Source organism: Sminthopsis crassicaudata, chromosome 2, assembly GCF_048593235.1.
Source record: "Sminthopsis crassicaudata isolate SCR6 chromosome 2, ASM4859323v1, whole genome shotgun sequence".
NCBI classification, from domain to species: domain Eukaryota; kingdom Metazoa; phylum Chordata; class Mammalia; order Dasyuromorphia; family Dasyuridae; genus Sminthopsis; species Sminthopsis crassicaudata.
The window spans coordinates 37,487,271-37,512,843 of record NC_133618.1 but is presented as its reverse complement, the minus strand read 5'-3'; the positions used below and the strand labels follow the sequence as shown (position 1 = coordinate 37,512,843).

Sequence of the window (25,573 nt, the reverse complement as noted above, 5' to 3'; positions counted from 1 at the left end):
TCACTGAATCTCTCCCTCTATCTATGTGTATCTATCTTTCTGCGTGAATCTGTCCAACTCTGTCTCTCTTTCTGTCTTTCCTTTACCGATGATCACAAAGTTAGTAAATGTCAGAGACATGAGCCAAACATGCTTTTTGCTGATTTTCAGAACTCATTTCCCTAGGCTACATTTGCATCTGAAATGAGAAGAAAAGTTTGTACTGTCTCTTACAAATGAAAACAACAAAAGAAGGAAAATAAATATTTGTTTTTCTTTTGTGGATCCCTGTAATATGAAAATATTCAACATGGAGATCTTCTATCAGCACCCACAGCATAGCAACCTAGAGGTAACATCCCAACTTTCACTCACAGATACTTGCAGGATACCTGTCCTAGGCCCAGAGTATCCCCTAAAACTATAGCTCATGAGTTCACAACAGAATTGGTTGTTTTCCTTTGTTCTTGAAAAGGACTAAAATGACATCATTATTTTAGAGTCAGGTTACACTTTGACTGTGGCTAATTAATATGAGCTCGGAATGCTCTGCCACAAGTTGGATACAAACATTTCCTATTAACATTAGGGGTAGATTCTCTAACTTTGCATAGTTCATGTTATTTCTGAGCTATTTCAATTTTGCTTAGCTCATAGAGTACAGCTTCTTTTCTGATGAGGGCACACCATGCTGGGCAGATCTGTGCCAGTGTCTTCCATGTCATACAATCGATTCTAAAGTTCTGAAGAGAGACTTGAAGAGTGTCCTTGTATCGTTTTTTCTGACCACCTTGTGAGTGCTTGCCATGTGTGAATTCTCCAAAAAGTATTCAATGCCTCTATTCCATCTGGTTATGACCTGCCAGAGATGGTGATACCTCAGTGACATGATGAAATTTACTAATAAGAATTACCATCTTCAGTTTCTTTGATTGATAGATAATTGCTGAATAAGAGAAAGTATTTTGCCATTTTCTCTTCATTGCCTTTCTGAGAAAAAATAGTCAGAAAACATTCGACCCAGAAAACAGACTTAAAATAGGAGATAAACTCTTCCCTCCTGAGAGCTTTAAAGGGCATAGCTTCTCAAAGAAAGGGAGATGAGCATCATCTAGTGGCCAAGTGCTTAATGAACACTCAAGTTCAGTTAAGTGGAAAATGGAATAGTAGGGATCTGTTGATTTCCTGGGAACTCCTAAATGAGAAAATTCTTTCTACTAGGGATGGATGGCATCTTCCCCATAATTTAGAATCTTAAATAGTTGCCTAAAGGTGATTAGCTCCATTCCTCATGTCCATCTCTTTCAAATTCCACATGGGATGGCTCAATACCATATCCAAGATCCAACTCAGAAGCCTGGCAGCCTATAAACTCTAATATAAAGTATGAAAGGCTATAGACTCTAATATAAAGAGGCATGTGGAAAGAGGAGTTCAGAATAATAATTAAAGCTTTGGAATTTGTTCTTCCAAAAATTAGTTTGAATTAAGTTCTTTATGTATAAATTGATTTGATCTCCCTCCTCCAGCACTAAAATTCTATAACATTCAGTTTTCTTTATAATCCTGTTCTCACAGCCATTACATTAACAACAATAACCTCAAAGTGATGTCTCTGTTTTTAAAAACACGGTCAAGATTTGCCATACCTTTCCTTCCAAGGAAAAAGTGTCTTAAATTCATGGCTCCAGTCAGCATCTGCAATGATCTTTGAGACCAAGAATATAAAATCCAACACTGCTTTCATTTCTTCCCACTCTGTTTTCCAGAGAGTTGGAAGACCAGTTGTCCTGATCTTAGTAGGTTTTTACAATTTGTCTAATGGTCAGCTGCAAACAAGCTTTAGACTCTTCTCTTTCACTCTCACCCAGAGGCTTTGTAATTCTTCTCCACTTTCTGTCATCAGGATGGTATCATCAGCCTATCTGAGATTACTGATATTTCCCTGGCAATCCTAATATAATTTTTGATTCATCCTGACATTTTGCATAATATACTCTGTATTTAAGTTAAATAAAGATGGTGAGAATATATAGCTTTGTCATACTTTTTCCAATGTGAAACCAATCAGTTCCTTCATGTTTGGTTCTACAAATAAAACATTTGCTGATAATATATCATAATTTTATGACCTTAACAGGTAGTTACAAGACCCCATATGGAGTCCCAAACCACAGTTATAGAAGTTGGGTCTAAAAGCAAACTTATATCGATATAATTTAGACTCTAATATAAAGAGGAATGTGAGAAAGGGAGCCAAAAAAATTAGATGACATGTACCAATCAGACTCCCAAGAAACTATTTTAATGACCTAGAAAAAATAACAACAAAATTCATATGGAAGAATAAAAGGTCGAGAATTGCAAGGGAACTAATGAAAAAAAAGTCAGAGGAAGGTGGTCTAAGTGTACCTGATTTAAAGCTATATTATAAAGCAACAGTCACCAAAACCATTTGGTATTGGCTAAGAAATAGACTAGTTGATCAGTGGCATAGGTTAGGTTCACAGGGCAAGATAGTGAATAAAAATAGCAATCTAATCTTTGACAAACCCAAGATCCCAAATTTTGGGATAAGAATTCATTATTTGACAAAAACTGCTGGGAAAACTGGAAATTAGTATGGCAGAAACTAGGCATGGACCCACATTTAACACCACATACTAAGATTAGATCAAAATGGGTCCAAGATTTAGGCATAAAGAACGAAATCATAAATAAATTGGAGGAACATGGGATGGTTTACCTCTGACTTGTGGAGGAGGAAGGAGTTTGTGTCCAAGGGAGAACTAGAGACCATTATTGATCACAAAATAGAAAATTTTGATTACACCAAATTAAAAAGTTTCTGCACAAACAAAACTAATGCAAACAAGATTAGAAGGGAAGTAACAAATTGGGAAAATATTTTTACAGTTAAAGGTTCTGATAAAGGCCTCATCTCCAAAATATACAGAGAATTGACTTTAATTTATAAGAAATCAAGCCATTCTCCAATTGATAAATGGTCAAAGGATATGAACAGACAATTTTCAGATGATGAAATTGAAACTATTTCCACTCATATGAAAGAGTGTTCCAAATCACTATTGATCAGAGAAATGCAAATTAAGACAACTCTGAGGTATCATTACACACCTGTCAGATTGGCTAAGATGACAGGAACAAATAACGATGAATGTTGGAGGGGCTGTGGGAAAACTGGGACACTGATGCATTGTTGGTGGAGTTGTGAAAGAATCCAACCATTCTGGAGAGCAATCTGGAATTATGCCCAAAAAGTTATCAAAATGTGCATACCCTTTGACCCAGCCATACTACTACTGGGCTTATACCCCAAGGAACTACTAAAGAAGGGAAAGGGACCTGTATGTGCCAAAATGTTTGTGGCAGCCCTTTTCATAGTGGCTAGAAGCTGGAAGATGAATGGATGTCCATCAATTGCTATGCAACTCTTAACCATGATATTTAAAAGAAAAAAGGAGGGGAAGAAGATAGCACAGTTATGAATAATAACTTACAAAAAATAGAAAAAGCATAAAAATTAAATTAAATTTTTAAAAATTGGGGCTGGTGAAGATTTTGGAGGTACAGGAAAAGAAGCGTTCTGGGCATAATCTATTGCTGATACTAGGCCAATTTTAAAATAGAAATTAGAAAGGATAATTCAGTTACCTTAAATGAGTATCAAAAATTATTGAGGGATAAAATGTTGATAGGATAAAATGGTATTTGAAATTGGAAACACATACATTGACAAAATTATTCAAAATTTTAAGAGGACATTCTAACCCCAATTCAAAAAGAAGTCTGAGGATCAGCTGCAAGCAATACATGCTATTTATAAATGCTTTATATATATACACATATATATATACATATATTCATATACATATACATACATATATATACATATATATATATATATATTCCACTTACTACAAAATAAGTTTTTAACACTTGTTTGAATCTACACAGCAGAATGAGTTATATGCAGTTATTACTGCCCTGTATACTGTTCAAGAACCTCTTAATATTTTTTCACATAGCAAATATGCTGTTTATATGGCTAATACAAAACATAACATAGAAACAGCCCCAGTCTTGCTGGTTAAATGAAATTCCTTTAATATTAACTATTTTTATTGTTTAAAAGCATGGCATATGTGTGCACAATGTTAATAACTAAGTAGTTGTTTTTTATTTTTCAAGTTTATGGCCTTTGGCAAAGCTGGAACACTTCTTCCATGTCATTTTTATCTGTCTGTGTGTGTTTCTGTGCAGAATGTCTGTGTCATATTTGTTCAGTGAGCTAGATTTTGTTACCTGGAAACATTTCTTAATATTCTTAATTCCCATTTTAAAAATAGCCTAACTTTTTTCTGTGGATCCCAATTCTGGCCAAACTGGGGGCTGCAAATAAGTTCACTAATTAAAATTATAGAGCTGCAAAAATGATAGCAGATTCTTCAGGTTTTGAGGAAAATTGATTAAGGAATTTGGCAACTAGTCAAAATAACAATTAGGAAAAGAGCAACTTTTTGCTAACCTTTTTAGACTTCTATCTTGTCTAAAGTCTCCTTCTACTCCAGTGGTAAAGAATTCCAGATGTGGACTCTCTCTACAGCCCTGATCACTCAGCTGCTCCACTCCCTGGAGTCCTGAATGCATATCAATTGTAAGGACTGTTAACAGGATCTATATAATCCAAATAGCTGTTTGCTAAATTCTCTCATCTCAGATCAGATTAAGAAAAGAGAATGTTAAAGTACTGTAGGGAAAGCAACTAAAGCCCTGTAGACTGCACACAACTTTGCTCAAACACCTCTCTAAACCAGCTTGGGAGAATGGGGATTGAGTTGGGGGGGTCAGGCTCCATGGTTAGCATTTCCTGAACCGCGATACCTGAAACTACCATCAAAGGGAAATCCTGACACCAGTTACTCTAACCTTCATCAGGTTCTGAACAGAAAAGCAATTCACGGCTACTTTAAAAACTGCCCCCCAAAAACCCAGTGCTTTTGAATTATCTAGAGTCAGACTTCTCAGAGCCCAGTCACAAAAAAATTGACATCTTAACTCTTTCCTGGCTCACAAAAGAGAAATGACTTAGTGTGAATTGGAAAATATCCAAATGGCAATCCAGTTTGTCTGGAGCATTTAATTGAAATTTAGGAAATATCATGAACTAAAGTAAATTTTGAAATATGTTCTCTCAATTTAAAAATATATATATTGTCTTGTTTTTTCAATAAAACAAAAAGGGAAATTATTTAAAGGAATAAAAATTCTCCCTGAAAACTTCCCACCTCAACAAGTTTCAGGACAGATTAGATTTGTCAACTAAAATAAGGTGGGAAGTTTATTTAGCCTTGCTAATCCTGTTTTATATTATTTTGTAAATGCAATTTAGGGAATTAGGTATTTTTTGCTGTCTCTAGCAAATTAAGAGGAAATTACAACTAAGACTATTTGGCTATTACTTAGGAAAAATCTAAAATTGTTAACTAAGTTATTTGGAGCTATTGTCATCATGTTAAACCTAAATCTGGTAATTACTGTATATGAAACAAGAGGGAGGAGGCAAAGCCTTATCAGTTCCCCTTCAAGTATGAAGATATCAAACAGCTCAGCCCATTAAAAACACAAAGAATGGTTGGAATGGGCAAAAACAAGTTCAGTCCCTTCCCTGGGACCTCTGTCAGCTTACCTTAATTTGTAAGCTTGCCAGTTTTCTTGAAACCTTCAGGATAAGCAAAGTCATCAGCCTCAGAGAAATGAGCCTGTTTAGGAAGCAGAATAATATATATAATAAGGAAAGTACTAAAAAAATCTATAAGCTCATTTAATGAGTAATCCTTTGTACCTGGATGGGTTTAAATATATAAAACAAGTTAAACAATCTCCTATGTGCCTAAGTTTTGGTAAATTTTTTAAAATAATTTATCTAAGCCTAAGCTATGATTAGTAGCATTTGCTAATAGAGATAAAATCTCTTGGAACTGTAACTGACATTCTTTTGAATTCTGAATTTAATTGCCTGATCATTGTCAGTAACCAACCACTTGAGAGAAATACCATAAGCTAGTTAGAGAAATGTGACCCTGAACAGATGGAAGTCTGTATTTGGACAAGACTCAGTTCTCCAATTATGTCTCCTTAAATAAGAACCTACTTGATTATTCCTGAGTCTGGTTATAAAATAGAACTTTTATAATTGGATATCAAACCAAGCTAAGAATATTTTATCTTGTCACGAGGATACTCCTAGGCTGAGGCCTGAAAAACCAATTTTTGATGGTATTATAATCATACCCCTATATTTTCCTTCTATAACAAATTTCTAAAATCAGAGCAAATGGTCAACACAAGCCATGAAAACAATCCAATTATATAATATCTTGTTGTTTTCTGTCTGAAAATAGGTAGTCATTACATCATAAATAATTTGATGAATGAGTATTTGGCCTGGTCATCTATCTGTTATAGATACAGATGTTTGTGTCTGCATGAAATAAAGTGCTTAAAAATTTCCAAAATAACATAAGAACAATTAACATGATTATAATACCTGTTATTTTATTGTTTATTGAAACTAAAGTTGAAACATCTTTAACATTTGGATATATTGTGTGTCTTGTGACACAAATATATTTCATTACATGAAAAGTTGCTGGCCAATCCACATTAGCCTCTCTACATCTTATAGAAATCCTTGTAGACTAGTCTTTATCTCAGATAATCCTAACCTCCATTTGTTAGATTTGTTTTTTATTCTAGATTTTGGTCAGTTACAACTGCATTGGCCAGTTTCAAAGAGCTAAATTAACCCTTGGATACTTCAATCAGTTCCAGCTTACCATCCCCTCCATAAAAGACTGGGATCCTGCAGGTGACTCAACTCTGCACTCATTCTCAGCAGAAAGCAGTTTCAGAAGATAAGATTATACCCTCTACTCCCAGAGGACTTTGGGTCCCATTGGTTTGGGGAGGAACTGGAATTGATAATGAATGGACCCAAAATTATCCACTGTCTGGATGGGTCTCCTGTTACAATATATTTGGGACTTTGGATGGTACAAATTTTCACATCTCAGGTATGGAATTCCACAATTTTTCAGGCCCCCCTGTAACATATTATACAGCATGTTTTTAAAATATCCACAGGCATTTTTTAATTACAAGATACTGTTTTAAGGAATGGCACTGGAATCCAAATTATGAATATGCTAGAGTATATTGTAAAATGTTATAATTGTGTTTTTTCCCAATGTCTCACTTCTTTTCCAATATCTTCTAATTCACTACTTATGGTTCTTATTATTGAACACCCATCCTATGTGATGGTACCTACTAAGATTAATCACCACGTTTTGCAGAAGTCCTAAGCATGGCATCCTTACGTCAGTCATGTCAAGGGTTTCTGCCCACTGGACCTATTCTGGTGCCCTTTTATCTCTATCCTCAACTTTACTAACTAAACTTTACATCCAAATCCCTACAATAAACCTTTTTTTATCAATCTAGGTTTTCGGGCCTGTAAATTCCTTTACAGGCGACTCTTGCGCCGTCACTGGACTATCCTGTGCTGATCCAAAAGGGGTTCCCCCTTTCCTAACTCTCATCAGGAGAGCATATGAAAGACAAGTTCTTCAGTGGAACTCACTGTTACCCACTAGAAAGGGAGCACCCATGAGGTTGGGCATGTCCTAATCAGGCAGGCTAAATCCTGAAAGGGACTTATCCCCCTATAAGAGCTAATTAGCTGTAAGGAGGGGGGGATGGGAAGTCTGGTGGAATTAGGGGAGATGCCATGTGGTATGGGGGAAGGAGAAGGGAAAAGACACCAGCAGGCAGGGTGCTGTGGTGGACTGACCCAAAGGAAGGATACAGCCATGGGAGGGCCCCCAAGTAGGTTTTATAGGGAACATTTCATCTTAGGGCCATGACTGGGATTTCTGACAGGACATGGCAAGATGAGACTGCTCTAGATCTCTACAGAGGGTGAGTCTCTGGGGTCTGACATAATGTGCATTTCAAATCTACCTCCCCATAGGGGTGGGACCATGGAGCTTAACTGATCTCCAGCACAAGCCTTTTCCCTGCCTGTCACAGGGATTAATTTTTATCACTTCCTCTGCTAACCCAACATTGAAGACCTCATCACTAGTATTCCACCATCCAGCCCTCCAGTCTAATGAGGGAGATAAAATGTTTAATTTCAGCAAAGAAACTGGAGTGTCTGCCATTTCCTTCTCTAGCTCATTTTACAGATGAGGAAACTGAGGCAAACAGGGTGCAATGACTTGTGCAGGATCATAGCTATAAAGTGTTTCAGTCCAGATTTGAACACAGGAAAATAAAACTTCCTAACTTCTGGACAGGCAACTTAAAGAGTAGGAATGTGAGGATGTTACTAGAATTCTCACATGATTAGGATTATTAAGAAGAGTGGTAAGTAATAAGTAATATTACATTTGAGATTAACAATATTTCTGTCATCAACCATACAATCAGTGCCTAATGGCTTAATGTTTACATCGGGCTCCATTTTTTCCCAGTCTGCAGACATTCCTCCTGAGATTTAAAGATTCTGAATTTACTATCTCTGGTCAGTGATGGACAAGTTTCACACATATACACAAACACTACCTCGGTTTCCTCACATGTAACAGGGGAAGCTGGGCAGAGGCCCAGCCCCTGAGATCCGCTCCAGCTCTGGACCTGACCTAGATCACTGCCTCCTCAATGCACTTTGCAGATAAAAGCACTGTATACATGCGCGCTAGGAGTAGGGTTGTCTAGGAGTAGAGCACCTTATGACTTCACTCTTTGCAGGACTGAGCGCTAGAGCCTGGACATGGAGTATCTAGAAATTTCTGCGGATGAATTGGGTATTTATTTTGCAAATGTTTTAAAAATCCCTTCTCAGTGTCTGGCCTTACTTCTCTCTCCCCGCTCCTTTGGGAGGTAATCTAGTTTACCTCCTAGCGCTACCATCTAGCCCCAGCAGCTGGTGCTTAATCACATCAGTTTTAGCCCCAGTGAATTGAAGTCACCCACGCGCCTGAGCACCATCCCCGAGACTACATTTCCCAGAAGGAAAGGACTCTCAGGTACGACGGATGCCAGCAAGGGCCACCAGCAAGGGCCACGCTACCTCTGAGCAAGCGCAGCTGGGGAGCTGTCTACTTCCTTTTTCCGCTTAGGTAGAGATTGGGGAAAGTTGCCATCCTTGTAGTTGAGTGTTTGTGGGCGGGAGGGCTCTGGCTTGGGGCAGCGCAGGCGAAGAGAGGATTCCCGGAGCTGGGGAAGAGAGAATTAGATCCCAAGGGTCCTGGGTTCTAATCCTGCCCCGGAGGCTGTCTGGCTCCGTGACCCGAGCTAGAACTTTGAGCCCCACTTTTTTCTCCAGCTGTTAAAAGGGGCGGACTACGCACCTGAGGACTCGCAGCAGCCTGCATTAAGCACCAACTGAGTTCTAGCCAGGAAGATGTGATAACTAGACAATAAGCATTGATTAATCGCCTGTGGAATAAGGCAAATAGAGGTGGGAGTTCAGATTTACGGTCCAGGTGTGCAGATTAATGGGAGTGAGATTAAAGGGACGGCAAGAGAAGCGAGGGATCCCTGGGTTGGGGAGGGTAAGGAACAGCCCCGCAAGTGAAGGACACAGAAGCAGAATTAGCAGGAACAGGAAAGTAGAGACTTTCAGCAACATTGTAACAAGGATCGGGGTAGAGTTTATTAGATTTTATTATTATTATTTTTGAGGTTTCTCAAGGGAGGACTTGAAACAGTAACTCCATCAGGAGAGAAATGTACATTATGGGTCAGCCCTGCTGGTGTAGTTTTAGTTGTGCGTGTATGTCTGTGTAAAAGAGTGAGCGAGTGTGAGAGATGAGGTGTCAGAATGTAGCACTTCCTGAGAAGCTCTAGGGCTAACCGGTCTCACTGTGTCACAAACAGTGCTGCTCGTGGGAGAACCATCTGTTGTCTGGGAGCCCAGTGGCTTCAGTTCAGTGAACTACCCCACTCCTACACTCCTCAGTTGTACCTCTAAGCCATAAAATGAGCATTATCCGTGATTTCTTTCATATTAAATTACCTTCTTGCTTCTGTCTCATTGCTAAATTCCCTTGGAACTTTAGCCAGCTTCAGCTGGCGTTTTAATTATAATAAATCTTTGCTCCTTAACTTAAAGACTGAGTTTATGAATTCTTTCACCATACCTGGGACACGTCTATCTTCTGCCTCAACATGTGCATGTAGATGTGTGTTGTGTGTATTTTGATGTAAATAATGCATGTGTGCTTGTAGTTGTATAAAAGTGTGTATAAACACACATATATAAATAAATATGTTTGTATGTGAGGGGTACAGATAGGCATCTAGGTATAAATGTGTGAGTATACATGTATGAGTTGGGTGTGGATAGTTATATATGTGTGTATACTTGTAGTGTATGTAAGGGTGTATATAGATATGTTTGTGGAAAAACATGCAGATGGGCTTATGTATGCATGTAGATGTAAGTGAGATAGGGAGATGTGTGTACTTATGTGTATGAATATGCATACATAAATATGTCTGCATATTGTAGCTGCTTGGGGGAAGTGGATAGGATGAAAGGGAAAAAAAGAATAAAGTCAAAAGGGTACTGCAGGAACCAAAAGAATAAACAAGGAAGCAAAGAAAATGCGGACCTTCATGAATATGTCTTCTGTTATCATATTTGCTTTCTTGAAATAGAAATTTATTGTTACATATTTTGAATTCTCCCTAATGTCTTCTGGGCACTTGGCAAATATTTTTCTGTTTTCTGTCTTTCCCCATTTACTTTCTTTTCTAATATTGTATTTAGTTTTAAATTTTTTTTTTTTTAAAAGACCTTAAATGTTTTGTAAATCATTCAACATGGTTATCTCACTTAATTCTCACAACAGCCCTGAGAGGGCTATTGCTATGATTCATCTCCCCATTTTTCAGATAAGTTGAGGGAAGGAAATAAATGCATGTAGAGTGCTTACATGGGCCAGGCACCTTGCTAAGTACTTTTTAGAATATTATCTCAGTTAATCTTCACAATAACCAGGAGAAGTAAGTGCCATTGCTATGTCCGTTTTTTCAGATAAACTAAAGGGGAATAGCTAGGAGCTATGATTATGCTCAAGTTAAAGAGTTGAAGAAACTAAGGCATATAGGTAGAGTGACTTGTCCAGGGCCATACAACCAGTTCATTCTTTCTGCTTTATAATTCTGAACATAAAAAGAGTTAGCCAGGTGGTGATCCTTTCTAAACTTAGATACAGCTTATCCTCAATCCTGTAAATCAAAGTGATTAGGCAGCCTGGCAAGATTCAGCTGACCATGTCTGTCTATCTACAAGGAGGAAAGAGAATTTTATATATATATATACATATATACATATATACACATATATATTTATATATTTATATCCATACAAATTGATAATAGAAAAGTCTATCCATCTGAAGAGGCTTCTGGGGATAAGTCTCCAGCTGTCCTTCAACACCTGTCCTGGTTAAGTTCAGAATCAGATTAGCACCAAGTCTTGAGGATTTGATGAAAAAAAAATTCTGGGGTTTTGTCCGAGGTCATAGAGAAATGATGATCTGCACCTGCAGAGGGATTATTGCCAACCAATGAAATGATGATAAGTTTGAAAAAATGGATATATGTGTATGTGGGTACCTACATCCCTATTGATCTTTTATGATCCTAGAATACTTAACTTTGAGATCTGGAGAGGAGCTCCATTGTAGAGTTGTGTTACTTGTATCAAACTCATTCTGAGGCTTTCTTAGCAAAGGTGCTGGAGTCCTTTCCAGCTCATCATATAAATGAGGAAGCTGAGGCAAAAAGGGTTTAGTGACTTACTTAAGGTCATCTCCCTATTAATTATCTGGGGCTGGATTTGAACTCATATCTTCCTGCCTCTAGTCCTCATGCTCTATGTACTATCATGTTCTATATACTGTACCATCTACTTGCCTGGGGAAGGAACATAGAGTTCTTCAAATCCAGCCCTCTCATTTCATAGGCCTAGAAATATAATATGACTTGGTCAGGCACACAGAGCTAGTAAATGACAGATACTACCAAGATAGAACTTTTTGTTTTTCTCTCTGTATTCTTTTTCTACCTTTTTAACTTTTCTTTTCTCATTTTTATTACTCTTTTCTCTTTTACTTTTCTTTTTTCTGTCTCTCAAATTTATTTATCTGTTTTATGTATGTGAACGTATATAATAACTACATATCTCAATATAATTAGAGTTTTTGTTTACTGACCTCTTCCTTAGATAATTAGTTCTCTTAGTCACGAAAGGATTTATATTTAGTATTTATTATTATGTTGTCTTCAATTATGATAATTGTCCTATCCTATTCAGTACTTGAAAATGTGGGCATTTCTGAAGCTGATGTGGCATGTCCCTGCATCTTTTAGTAAAGTCTGCACTTTACTCTTGCTCTGCTGGTATTGATTATTGGTACTAATAGCAGGTCAGCCCTGGAAAGTAAAAATGTATTCTAAGTTAATTCTTCCATCTTTCTAGGAAGACAAGACTTGGGGAAAGGTCAGAATCTAAAAAAAAAAAAACAAAAAAACCTTAAAGAAGGAATGATTTTGGAGAACCATGATCTTCAAAAGAAAGATAAGAATATAAACTGTAACATGCTGTTGTCTCCAGAAACTGCCGATCGCTCTCTGGTGTAGACAAGAAACTTCTTCCTCCAGAGAGCCGGCTCAAGTCTAGCCCAGACAAAAGACTCTCTCTCTCTCTCTCTCTCTCTCTCTCTCTCTCTCTCTCTCTCTCTCTCTCTCTCTCTCTCTCTCTCTCCCTCCCTCCCTCCCTCCCTCCCTCCCTCCTTCCCCCCCTCTCTCTCCCTCCCTCCCTCCCTCCCTCCCTCTCCCTCTCTCTCTCTCTCTCTCTCTCTCTCTCTCTCTCTCTCTCTCTCTCTCTCTCTCTCTCTCTCTCTCCCTCTTTTATCCTCCCAGAGAATAGGCGTAGGATAATGCAAGGACTTCTGGGAAAATTTACTTCAACCAATGAACTTGCTCCTCCTAGCATGTAAGCTCCTCCCCCAGGAGTTCACAAGTAAAACTCATAGTAAAGGCCAGAACTAGAGAATTCTTAAGTACAGACTTAGCACTTACTAGAACCTAGCATCTTCCCCTTTCTTTTCATTTAAAACATAGGGTGGTCATCACCTTGAAACATAAATCCATCAATATGGGAGGCATTACACATAATTACATAGATTACATAAACACATACTAACATAGTAACATAGAACATAGTAACATAATACATGCTAGAAGTATGTAACAAATAACATGATTAAATAATCATAAATTGAGAATTTATACATGTCCATAAGTCCATTGTCCATTAGTCTCATCTTGTGTTAGGAAATCCAATGATTCCTGCTGGTTTTAAAGTTCTTTAACAGTCTTCTTATTATCCATGCTCGTTCAGTGTCAGATGTTTCTTAGATTTTCTCCTTTGTTTTGAGGTCTTTCTCTTTTTCTGTCTCTCTCTGATGGACAAGGCGAATACGACTCGTTGGCACCCATCTGATTCTTTCTCCATCTGAAGAAATACAAGCAAACCCTCTCCCCCAAGCATTTAACCTATCTGGTCCCTTCCCTTCACCACTTTCTGGGTCTCTCCACATTACCTGGTGATTATCTAAGGACAGTGGAGCTGATTGCACTGGACACTGCCCTTCTGGTGGGTTATAAAACCTGTCTGCCGGAGCCAGTGCATCTTTGTCAAAAATTAGAACATTAATGGTATAGAGAACTAAATTTAGATGTTCTCTAGGGCTACCTGTGGCTCCCCCTTTCTTTTGTTTTTGGAGGAGTGTCTTAATGTCTCTGTTTCTTCTACTATTGCTTGACCTTGCAGATTAAAAGGTATTCCAGTAGTATGTAAAATTTTATACTGCACACAGAAGTGTGCAAAATGTTTAGAACTATATGCAGGTCCATTATCTGTTTTTATTTCTTGTGGCACACCCATAATTGCAAATGCTTGGATAAGGAATTCTTTTGCTGTTGGCACTGCAAAAGTGAATCCTGAAAAGATATCTACTGCCACGTGGATGAAAGACGGACAACCAAAAGATTTATAGTGAGTCACATCCATTTGCCAGATTTCATTGGGTCTCAAACCACAAGGATTCTTCCCTGGAGGGAGTATAGGAGTGTAGGACTTAGCACTTAGTAAGAACCTAACAATAAACATGTCAAGGTAGGAATAAGGAGAAAGCCACAAACCTTGCCCAGCCTAACTTTTCTCCTGAATACCCCTCTTGCAACATAGTCTGCCTGCTGGACATATCCCAAATGAAACATGTCCAAAATAAGATTCACTTTTCCCCACAATTTCCCTCCCCCTCCCCCCCTGCCATTCTTCCACACTTTCTGTTTCTGCAGAGCAACATCAGTCTTCCAGTAACTGTGTTTATGATCTTGGAATCATCCCCTCCTCCATCAGTACATTTTCTATGCTTTGTCCAAGTCTTCTTGGTTTTGCCTTAATGGCATTTCTTTTTTTTTCTTTTTTCTTTTAATTTTATTTTTTCCCAATTCTATGTGAAAATAATTTTTAACAGTCATTTCACATTTTATACTTCCCTCCCTGCTTTCCTCCCTCAAGATATACTAAGCAATCTGAAATAGAGATACATCTATACACACAAACACACACATGTGATATGTGCTCCATCATGTAAAGCATTATGCTATTAGTCATTGTGTGGAAGAAAACTCATACAAGGAAGGAAAGAAGAGGAAAGGAAAGGAAAAAGAGTGAGAGAAAGCAAGTGAAAGATAGTATTTTGGGTCTGTATTCATATACCATTCTTTCTATGGAGTTGGATAGCATTTTTCATCAACATTGTCTTGCTAAGAATAGATAAGTCATTCACCGTCAATCATCATATTGTGCTGCTGTTGCTATGTACAATGTTCTGGTTCTGCTCACTTCACTTTTCATAATTCATGTAAGTTTTTCCAGGTTTTTCTGAAATTATCTTGCTCATAATTTCTCAAGGCCCAATAGTCTTCCATTGTCATGTGGTACATAACAATCATGTACCACAACATGTTTCAAACTAATCTCCAATTGATGGGCACCCTCTCAATTTCTAATTCATTTTCCAGAATAGCTAGAAAAATCTGCAGCTTTATCAGTAGTATATTAATGTGACTGCCTTCCCTTAGACACTTTAACATTAACATTTTTTTTAACACTGGCATTTTTAAAATCATCTTTACCAATTCCTTAGATATGGAGCAAAACTGTTTTTATTTTAATTTCTGCTATTAGCACTGTGAACATTTTTTTTTCATGTGGCTGTTGATCATCAGTGTTTTTTCCATAAGAGAAAGGTTCATCATGACTACTAGGGGGACTATAGTTTTTGTATGACTACACATATATATCCTATATCAAATTGCTTTTCCTTCTCTGTGAGGAGGAAGGGAGGGAATTTGGTACTCAAAAAAAAATTTTTTTTATGAATATTTAACATTGACTTTATGTATATTTGGGAAAAAATTTAAATTTTCATCTTTTATCCTCACTTATATGTTATGGACTGCTTCTTGGTCTGATATATTTCTTCATATTCCTTATATATCTGAGGTACCAAGCTTTTATCAGAACTATTGTATTCATTACCTTCAAGATAATTAATAAAAACAGTAAGAACCTATTAATCAACATCTTTGATAATAAGCTATACTTACTTATAGTTACAAAATCTAGAAAGAGTAGGTCTAGAAAAGCCTCTCTTTAATGTAACCAAAAATACTTATCTAAAGATATGGCTGGTTTTATCTGTTTTAGCAAAATAGCAGAAAACTTTCCCTATATATAGGAAGATAAAGTAAAGATATTCTTCTCTCCACACTATTGTTTGACTTAGTTCTATAAATGTTAACTATAAGAATAAGGCAAGAAAGAAAATTTATGAGTACATTGGCAAGAAGAAACACGTTATAAATAACTTATAAATAATGCTAATTTCTCTAGAAAACTGCAGAGAATCAGCATGGAAAATTAAAACAGTCATAACTTCAGTCAAGTAATAGGATATCAAATAAATTCACAAAAATCACCAATACTTCCTTACAGATTTAGAAAAACAGTAGCAGGATCCAGGTTTGAAAAGAGAAAGTTCATTCAATATAATTATTAGATGTCTAAAGCCTTTGGTGTGAAGACCTCCCAAGACATCCCTGTGACAGAGCTGAGTTACATATGTCAGACTGTGAGCGAGCAGACCACTAGGAGCTGAAATGCTTGGCCATGGGTCAGACACAAGTGGTCCTGAGGACCCTTTGGAGGCAGCTTCTCCCCCTGAGCACATCTTGTGACCAATACTGACAATCTATACCAAGATAAGGTTGAAATGGGTTCATGGAATAAAGGATGATACTATAAATGACTTAGGACCGGGGTTCTCAAACTACAGCCCACGGGCCAGATGCGGCCCGCTGAGGACATTTATGCCGCCTGCCGGGTTATGGTAAATGGGCTGAGGGGTGGAGACAGAGTGTAAGTTTTTGTTTTTACTATAGTCCAGCCATCCAACAATCTGAGGGACAATGAACTGGCTCCTTATTTAAAAAGTTTGAGGACCACTGACTTAGTAGAACAAGGAATAGTCTAACTCGGATCTGTGGAGAAAAAAGGAATTTATGGCCAAAGACGAACTAGAGAAGATTATGAAATGCAGAGTGGATGATTTTTTTTTTAAATTTTAAAAAGTCTTTCTACAAACAAGACTACTACAGCCGAGATTAGAGGGAAAGCAATAAAGTGAGGAAAATATTTTACATCTAATGTTTCTGATAAAGGCTTCATTTCTCAAATATGTAAGAATACAAGCTATTTCCCAATTGATAAATGGTCAAAGGACACGAACAGACAATTTTCAGAGGAAGAAATTAAAGCCAGTTCTAGTCATGAAAAAAATGCTCTAAATCATATTTGATTAGAGAAATGCAAATTAAAACAATTCAGTTATTATTTCATACCACTCAGATTGGCAAAGATGTCAGAAAATTAATGATAAATGTTGGAATGGGTTTGAGAAACCTGGGACATTAATACATTGTTGGTGAAATTGTGAATTGATCCAACCATTCCAAAGAGCAAGTTGTAATTATGCCCAAAGGATGTAAAATTCAGCATACCCTTTGATCCAGCAGTGTCTGCTGAGTCTGTATGCCAAAGAGATCATAAAGTGGTAAATAAATCACATGTGCAGAAATGTTTGTAGCAACCCTTTTTATAATGACAAAGAACTAGAAAATGAATGACTGAATGAGGTGCACTATGAGTGCAATGGAATATTATTGTTTAGTGTGAAATGATAATCAGGCTGATTTCAGAAAAGCCTGCAAAGCCTTACATAAACTGATACTAAGTGAAATAAGTATAACCAAGTGAACATGGTAGACAGCAATAAAAAGATTATGTGATGATCAGCTGTGATTGACTTGGCTCTTTTCAACAGTGAGGTGATTTAAGGCAATTCCAGTAGTCTTGTGCTAACAGAAGCCATTCCCATCCAGAGAGAGGACTATGGGGATAGAATGTGGATCAAAGTATAATATTTTAATATTTTCACTGTTTTATGGTTATTTCCTTAGTCTTTTTTTTTTCCTTTCTCCTTTTGCCCTCTTTATGATCTGATTTTTCTTGATGAAGGTAGAAATATATTTGGAAGAATTTCACCTTTTTTTTTTTTTTTTTTTTTTTTTTTTGGCTTAGGCAATTGGGGTTAAGTGACTTGCCCAGGGTCACACAGCTAGGAAATGTTAAGTGTCTGAGATCAGATTTAAACTCAGGTGTTCCTGACTTCAAGGCTGGTGCTCTATCTATGCCACCTTGCTGCCCCCAGAACTTCAAATTTTTAACCTATATTGGATTATTTGCTGTCCAGAAGAGGGGGAGAGAAAAAGGAGGAAGAAAATTTCGAACACAAGGTTTTGCAAGGGTGAATGTTAAAAAATTTATTTGCATGCATTTTGAAAAATAAAAAGCTATTATTATTTGAAAAGAAAAGGGAAATTAAACAAGTAAAATTTATTTCATTTTTTGGCTACATTTTGAGACCCACATGATTCCCTCCTTTCCTCCCGACCCCACCTTAGTAGATGGCATCTGAAGTCTCATCTCTGAAGGTAAGATTTTGTCATGTTTTAGAAATTCCTGACATTCCAAGATGTTGCTGTGGAATTCACCCAGGAGGAATGGAGCTCTTTGGGATCCTGGCCAGAAGGACATGTACAGGGACGTGATGCTGGAGAACTATGAGAACTTTGTCTCTCTTGGTAAGCTAATTTTTTTTCAGTCATTCAGCATTTATTTTTCTCCAAGTGACTACCAGGAATTGTGGTACTCACTAGGAGAAGAAAGGAAGAAATTGGATAGGCCCTGCCCTCATGGAGTTTTTATAAACCAGATAGATCCCAAGTATGTCAATATAAATGTCAGTATAAAACAAGTCTTTTCCAAGTGATGGCAGTAGAAGCTGGGGGGATAAGCAAAAATCTCATTCTAGAGATGGCTGAACTTTGGCTAAGCTGTGAAAGAAACTAGGCTTGTAAGAGTTGAAAGGCAAAGAACAGGACATGGCAGAGTTGAGGGAGCATCCCCTGGTAACGTGCAGAGATAGCAGGGAGAGCATTATGTGTGAGCCATTGCAAGGTCAGAGTATTCAATCTGTCCATGCTGGTGGGGGGCTGGGGAGCTTGGCTGAATTTGAGTTTGCTGGACAGGGAGGGAAAGTCACACAAATGCCTTTTAAATAGAAATGCAATCAAATCTTTGAGCAGTTTCTGAGTAGTTATTGCTCTTCCCAGACAAAAAGTCCTCCTTTGTCCAGCTGGAAATCAGCCGCTTCATTCTGCAGCCCTGCAGACTCTCCTTCCACACTCTCTCCTTAATCAGGATTCAGGTTCTCCATAGAGCCTCAGGGCAGAGAAGGAAAGACTTCTCCCAGCAGACTAGGAGTGGGTGAACATGACCCCATCTGTCCCGTGGCTGCACCAAAGTCTGTGCCCCTTCCCTCACATTTGCTGAGGGAAATATCCTTCAGGGGTCATTGGTGCGTCTCCACTGACATTTCCAAACATGTCCTTTTTCTGTAGAGAGAGACAGACCAGGACGTGAGTTCTGAGGTGTCTCTGTGTTCTCAGCACTTTCCACTTATTTCTCCTTGAGCAGGGCTTCCAGTAACTAAACCAACTGTGATTTCTCGTCTGGAGAGGCATGAAGCCCCCTGGCTATCAGGAGAAGAAGACGCCAGATGCATTTCTGAGGATGAGTAATAACCAGGCGGGCAGGGGGTGCAGTCCTCCAAGAATTAGCCCAGGACTGAAGGAGCCTCAGGGTTCTGAGTTCCAATCTGACTTCAGACACTTCCCAGCAGTGAGACCTTGGACAGGTCCCTTAACCCTGTGGGTCTCCTCCGTGATATGATGTGGAGAAGGAAATGGCAAACTCCTCAGACATATGAATCTCTGCCCAGAAGTCCCTCAGAAGGGCTTACAAAGGGGTCAGATGCAAATGAAAACCTCTGACCCAGAAATCTAGGCAGGGACAGGACTCACTGCCCGCAGGAGTTTGACTGGGACATTAGAGTGGAAACCATTTCCATTACCTTGGAAACATTGGACCTGGAGCTCTCTTTCAAGGTCCAAGGGCCTGAGGAGAGGAGCTGTGGTTGTCCATCCTGCTCTCCTCCTGTAACCTCACTTTTTGTGTCAAGAAATGTTCTAGTAAATCTGCCCTTGTATTTCTCTCTAGTCTTAGAAAAAGCTGTAATTCTTCTTGATCATGCTTAGCCTTCCCCCTATATGCTGGGTCCTGTCCTTTATTTCCATGACCATATTCTCTTCTTAAATAATTATTATTTCTCTTTGATGTATCTTTTCTGAGACATAAAGGGAAAAGAATTTTCAGGTTTAATTAAGTCTGACCTCAAATTAAAAAGGCTGTATCCTGTTGCCTGTTTTAGTTTCCTTCCAATTGTTCTCATTCTTTTCAGGGACAGATCCTATAGAGATGTCATCTACACCTTCCATCCTCTTCCTACTTTTCCTTCCCCACAATGAATTGGTGCTGTCAGCCATTTCATTTCATGGGAAACTGTCTCATTACTGACTTTAATAATAACTAGAACTAATATAAGAGGAGCAGATTTAGGAGTGTTTTTTTTTTTTTTTAACCAGTGTTTGGGATGTATGGTGTTTGTATCATTCCCATTTTAGAATAAGGCCTGGGGAAAGGCACATCATCTTTTTTTTTTTTTTTTTTTTTTTTGAGAACTTTTTTTTTTTATTATTAATTTTATAATTATAAAATTTTTTTGACAGTATATATGCATGAGTAATTTTTATAGCATTATCCCTTATATTCATTTTTCCAAATTTTACCCTCTCTCCCTCTACTCCCCTTTCCCCCCCCCCACCCTGAGGCTGGGGTTAAGTGACTTGCCCAGGGTCACACAGTTAGAAAGTGTTAAGTGTCTGAGACCAGATTTGAACTCAGGTCCTCCTGAATTCAGGGCTGATGCTCTATCCATTGCGCCACCTAGCTGCCCCTCCTCCCTCTACTCCCTCCCCTAGATGACAGGCAATCCCATACATTTTATATGTGTTATAGTATAACCTAGATACTATGTATGTGTGTAAATCCAATTTTCTTGTTGCACCTTAAGTATTGGATTCTGAAGGTATAAGTAACCTGGGTAGATAGACAGTAGTGCTAACAGTTTACATTCAATTCCCAGTGTTCCTTCTCTGGGTATAGTTGTTTCTGTCCATCATTGATCAACTGGAAGTGAGTTGGATCTTCTTTATGTTGAAGATATCTACTTCCATCAGAATACATCTTCATACAGCATTGAAGTGTACAGCGATCTTCTGGTTCTGCTCATTTCACTCAGCATCAGTTCATGTAAGTCTCTCCAAACCTTTCTGAATTCATCCTGCTGGTCATTTCTTACAGAGCAATAATATTCCATAGCATTCATATACCATAATTTACCCAACCACTCTCCAATTGATGGGCATCCATTTATCTTCCAGTTTCTAGCCACTACAAAAAGGGCTGCCACAAACATTTCCCCTCCTTAGTATTTCCTTGGGATATAAGCTCAATAGTAGCACTGCTGGATCAAAGGGTATGCACAGTTTGATAACTTTTTGGGCATAGTTCCAAATTGCTCTCCAGAATGGCCAGATTTTTTCACAACTCCACCAACATTGCATCAGTGTCCCAGTTTTCCCACATCCCCCTCCAACATTCATCATTATTTGTTCCTGTCATTTTAGCCAATATGACAGGTATGTAGTGGTGTCTCAGAGCTGTCTTAATTTGCATTTCTCTGGTCAGTAGTGATTTGGAACACTCTTTCATATGAGTGGATATAGTTTCAATTTCATCATCTGAGAATTGTCTGTTCATAACCTTTGACCATTTATCAATTGGAGAATGGTTTGATTTCTTATAAATTAGAGACAGTTCTCTATATATTTTGGAAATGAGACCTTTATCAGAACCTTTAACTGTAAAAATATTTTCCCAATTTGTTACTTCCCTTCTAATCTTGTTTGCATTAGTATTGTTTGTACAGAAACTTTTTAATTTGATGTAATCAAAATCTTCTATTTTGTAATCAATAATGATCTCTAGTTCTCCTCTGGTCATAAATTCCTTCCTCCTCCACAGGTCTGAGAGGTAGACTATCCTCTGTTCCTCTAATCTATTTATAATCTCATTTTTTATGCCTAAATCATGGACCCATTTTGATCTTATCTTGGTATGTGGTGTTAAGTGTGGATCCATATCTAATTTCTAAGGCACATTATCTTAACTTGCCCATGGTGCCCTCTTAAGTATCACAATTGCTACTCACACTTTGGCTTTCTATCTCAACAAATTGAGGAATTTTCCTAATACAGGGAAACATAGAACATGAAAATAGGCTCTAAGGGTCTGAACTGTTACCAAGTATAAAGTTTCCTTGTTAGCAGACCTGGGTTCAGGGCCTGCCTCTAACACTTACTAAGTGGGACATTGGACAATTCACTTCATATCTCAATGCTCCTTTTCTATTGAGGATTTGAGTCCTAATACTTTGTGACCTTGCTTTGGGTTTTCTTGGTGGAAATCCTGGAATGGTCTACCATTTCCTTCTCTAACTCATGTGACAGATGGGGAAACTGAGGTCAACAGGATTAAATGACTTGACCAGGGTCTTTAAGCTAGAAAGTGTCTGAGACCACATTGAAGTCCAGAGAATGAGTTTTCTTTCCTGGAGGTTCAGTGCTCTGTGCAATATGGCAGTGACACTTTGCTGTTCAATGTTCTAGGTAGGTCTCAAGGTATAACTTTCATAGAAGGTGGCAACTACTTTGGTCCAAGCAATTTTTTCATAAAGTCAAAGCTTCAGTCACTATCTCTTCTTCAGTGTTGCCAGAGATCAACTTCAAATGTAATAATCTATTGTTTTAGAATTCTTGTTTTTCTCTCTGAAAGTTTAAACTTTTTTGAAGTCTTGGGCAGTTCTGTTACTTTCCCCTCACCTGCTTTTGAGCTTCATTTCCCTTTTGATCATGTTTCTTCTACCTTGTCCATACCAATCACCCTTCTTCCTAATGGAAATGACTGAATCTAAAATTTAGCATAAAATACTTTTCTTTCCCCCACAACATTGATCAGTGGGTGGTGACACTTTTTTGTGTTCCTTTCAGATTCCCCTATTGAAAAAAGAGAATGTGACACCAAGGAGTCAACTCCAAAAGAATGTATACCTACTAGAGAGCCAGCCAAAGAGAGACTCATCAGGGATGATTTCTGGGATTCTAAATTGGGAGAAGCTTGGAATTATGACACTGGATTAGACAGGCAGATAAACAACCCAGAAAGACAGTTCATGAAGTTAATAGTTAAACACAGCAAAACTTCATGTAACAGAATTTCCATGGTAAAGAATCTTTGTAAGTTTAATAAACACAAGAAGTTTTACATTCACCACTCAAAATTTAATTACCATAGATTGTGTTCTCAAGGAGAATCTCATACAATTAATGAATGTGATAAAACCTTCAACATTAGTTCCTGCGTTACTCTACATGAAGGAATTCATGCTCAAGTGAAATCTCATAAATATGGTGAATGTGATAAGGCTTCCAGCTGCAATTCACACCTTGCTGTTCATCAGGAAAATCTGGAACAAAAGCCTGTAAAACAGTGTAATATAGGTAAGAAAACTTTTAGTCAGAGGAGATATGTTTGTCAGCATAAGAGGATTCCTGCTAAAGAGAAACTCTATAAATGTAATGAATGTGGGAAAGCCTTCAGACTTAAGGGAGCCTTTAGTAGACACAAAAACATCCATATTGCAGTGAAATCATATAAATGTAAAGAATGTGAAAATGCGTTCACGTGCAAGAAATATCTTTGTAGACATGAAAGAATTCATACTGTAGATAAATCCAATAAGTGCAATGAATGTGGAAAAGCCTTCAGGGATAAAGAATACCTTAATAGACATGAGAGAATTCATACTGGAGAGAAACCCTATAAATGTAAAGAATGTGGAAAAGCCTTCAGGGACAAGGGATACCTCAATAGACATGAGAAAATTCATACCAGAGAGAAACCACATAAATGTAATGAATGTGGAAAAGCCTTCAGGGACAAGGGATACCTCAATAGACACGAGAAAATTCATACTGGAGAGAAACCACATAAGTGTAATGTATGTGGAAAAGCCTTCACATGTAAGGGAAACCTAGCTGTACATGAAACAATTCATTTTGGAGAAAAGCCTTATAAGTGTAATGAATGTGGAAAAAAAAAGCCTTCAGATTTAGGGGAAGCTTTTATTTACATAAGAGAATTCATACTGGAGTGAAACCTTATAAATGTAAGGAATGTGGGAAAGCCTTCAGGCACAAGGGTGGACTTAATTCACATAAGATAATGCATACTGGATTGAAACCTTATAAATGTAATATATGTCAGAAAGCCTTTGGGTGTAAGAAATATCTTCGTAGACATGAGAGAACTCATATTAGAAAGAAATGCTATAAATGTAATGAATGTGAAAAAACCTTCTGGAAAAAAGGAGACCTAGATTCACATAAGATAATGCATAGTGGTATGAAAGCCTATAAATGTAACAAATGTGGGAAAGTCTTCAGTTGTAGGAAAAGTCTTAATCTACATGAGGCAATTCATTCTGGGAAGAAACCTTATAAATGTAATGAATGTGGAAAAGCCTTCATCCGGAATTTTCACCTTAAAAGGCATAAGAAAATTAATACTGGAGAGAAGCCTTATAAATGTAATGAATGTGGAAAAGCCTTCAGCTGTAAAGAAGGCATTTTTGTACATGAGATACTTCATACTGGGCAGAAGCCCTATAAATGTAATGAATGTGGAAAAGCCTTCAATTATAAGGGAGGTCTTAATTCACATAAGACAATTCATACCGGAGAGAAACCCTATAAATGTAATGAATGTGAAAAAACCTTCTGGAAAAAAGGAGACCTAGATTCACATAAGACAATTCATACCGGAGAGAAACCCTATAAATGTAATGAATGTGGAAAAGCCTTCAGGGAGAAAGTAGGCCTTAATAGACATAAAAAAAATTCATACTGGAGAGAAACCTTATAAATGTAATGAATGTGGAAGAGCCTTCAACAATAAGGGACATCTGAATAGACATAAGAAGACTCATACTGATATGAAACTATAAATGTAATGAATGTGGAAAAATCTTCAAATGTAAGGAAAACATTAATTTATATAAGGGAATTCGTATTGAAGAGAAACCCTAAAAATGCAAGGAATGTGGAAAAACTTATATATTTTATATAATTATAGAGAAACTTTTAAAAATTATTTTGCATTTGTTAATATCTAATTATTGCTATTCTTTTTTTTTCTTTAAATAAAGCATTTATTTTCTGAACATATACATGGATAATTTTCAACATTCATCCATACAAAATCTTGTATTCTAAATTTTTCCCTTCCCTTCACCCCACTTTCTCCCCTAGATGGCAAGTATCCAATCTATATTAGACATGTGGGCTAATTATTGCTTTTCATATGATGCCGTGAATATCTGACATACTTGCCAGAGAAAAATGCCAGAGATTATAATATATGCACATTTATACAATATTACAATAAAGTATGATAGACAGTTATGAATAGTACAGTCTCTTAAGGGAAAAAAAAAGCACAGAAAGTGAAACCAGTTTGAAGTAGGCTTGATAAAATATACAACTAAGCAGTCATAACAGGTGCATTTTTTTGGATGACTTAGAAGTCAACAACAAAAGAAAAATTGGAAAGATTTTAAAATATTGTTATATAAGTTATGTTTCACCATCAGGCAATTGGAACTGCCATACTTTAACCTCAAAATGGGGAAGTGTAAATAGCACTAAACATGACAAAGACAGAAAAAACATTTGTCTTGGACAAGTTTATATGGAGGCGCTTTGTTCAGGAAAAGACAAA

At 37.4% G+C, this 25,573-nt stretch overlaps 1 protein-coding gene across 1 annotated transcript; it reads left to right on the top strand.

The window, feature by feature from the left end:
- Positions 1 to 289: 289 nt before the first annotated feature.
- Positions 290 to 25,343, top strand: LOC141552620 (uncharacterized). Its single transcript, XM_074284698.1, is given in 7 exon segments — positions 290 to 331; positions 18,230 to 18,289; positions 18,291 to 18,357; positions 19,253 to 19,352; positions 22,805 to 23,891; positions 23,894 to 24,685; positions 24,687 to 25,343. Coding segments are annotated over 7 exon segments (2,262 nt in total). The 3' UTR covers positions 24,801 to 25,343.
- Positions 25,344 to 25,573: the final 230 nt, after the last annotated feature.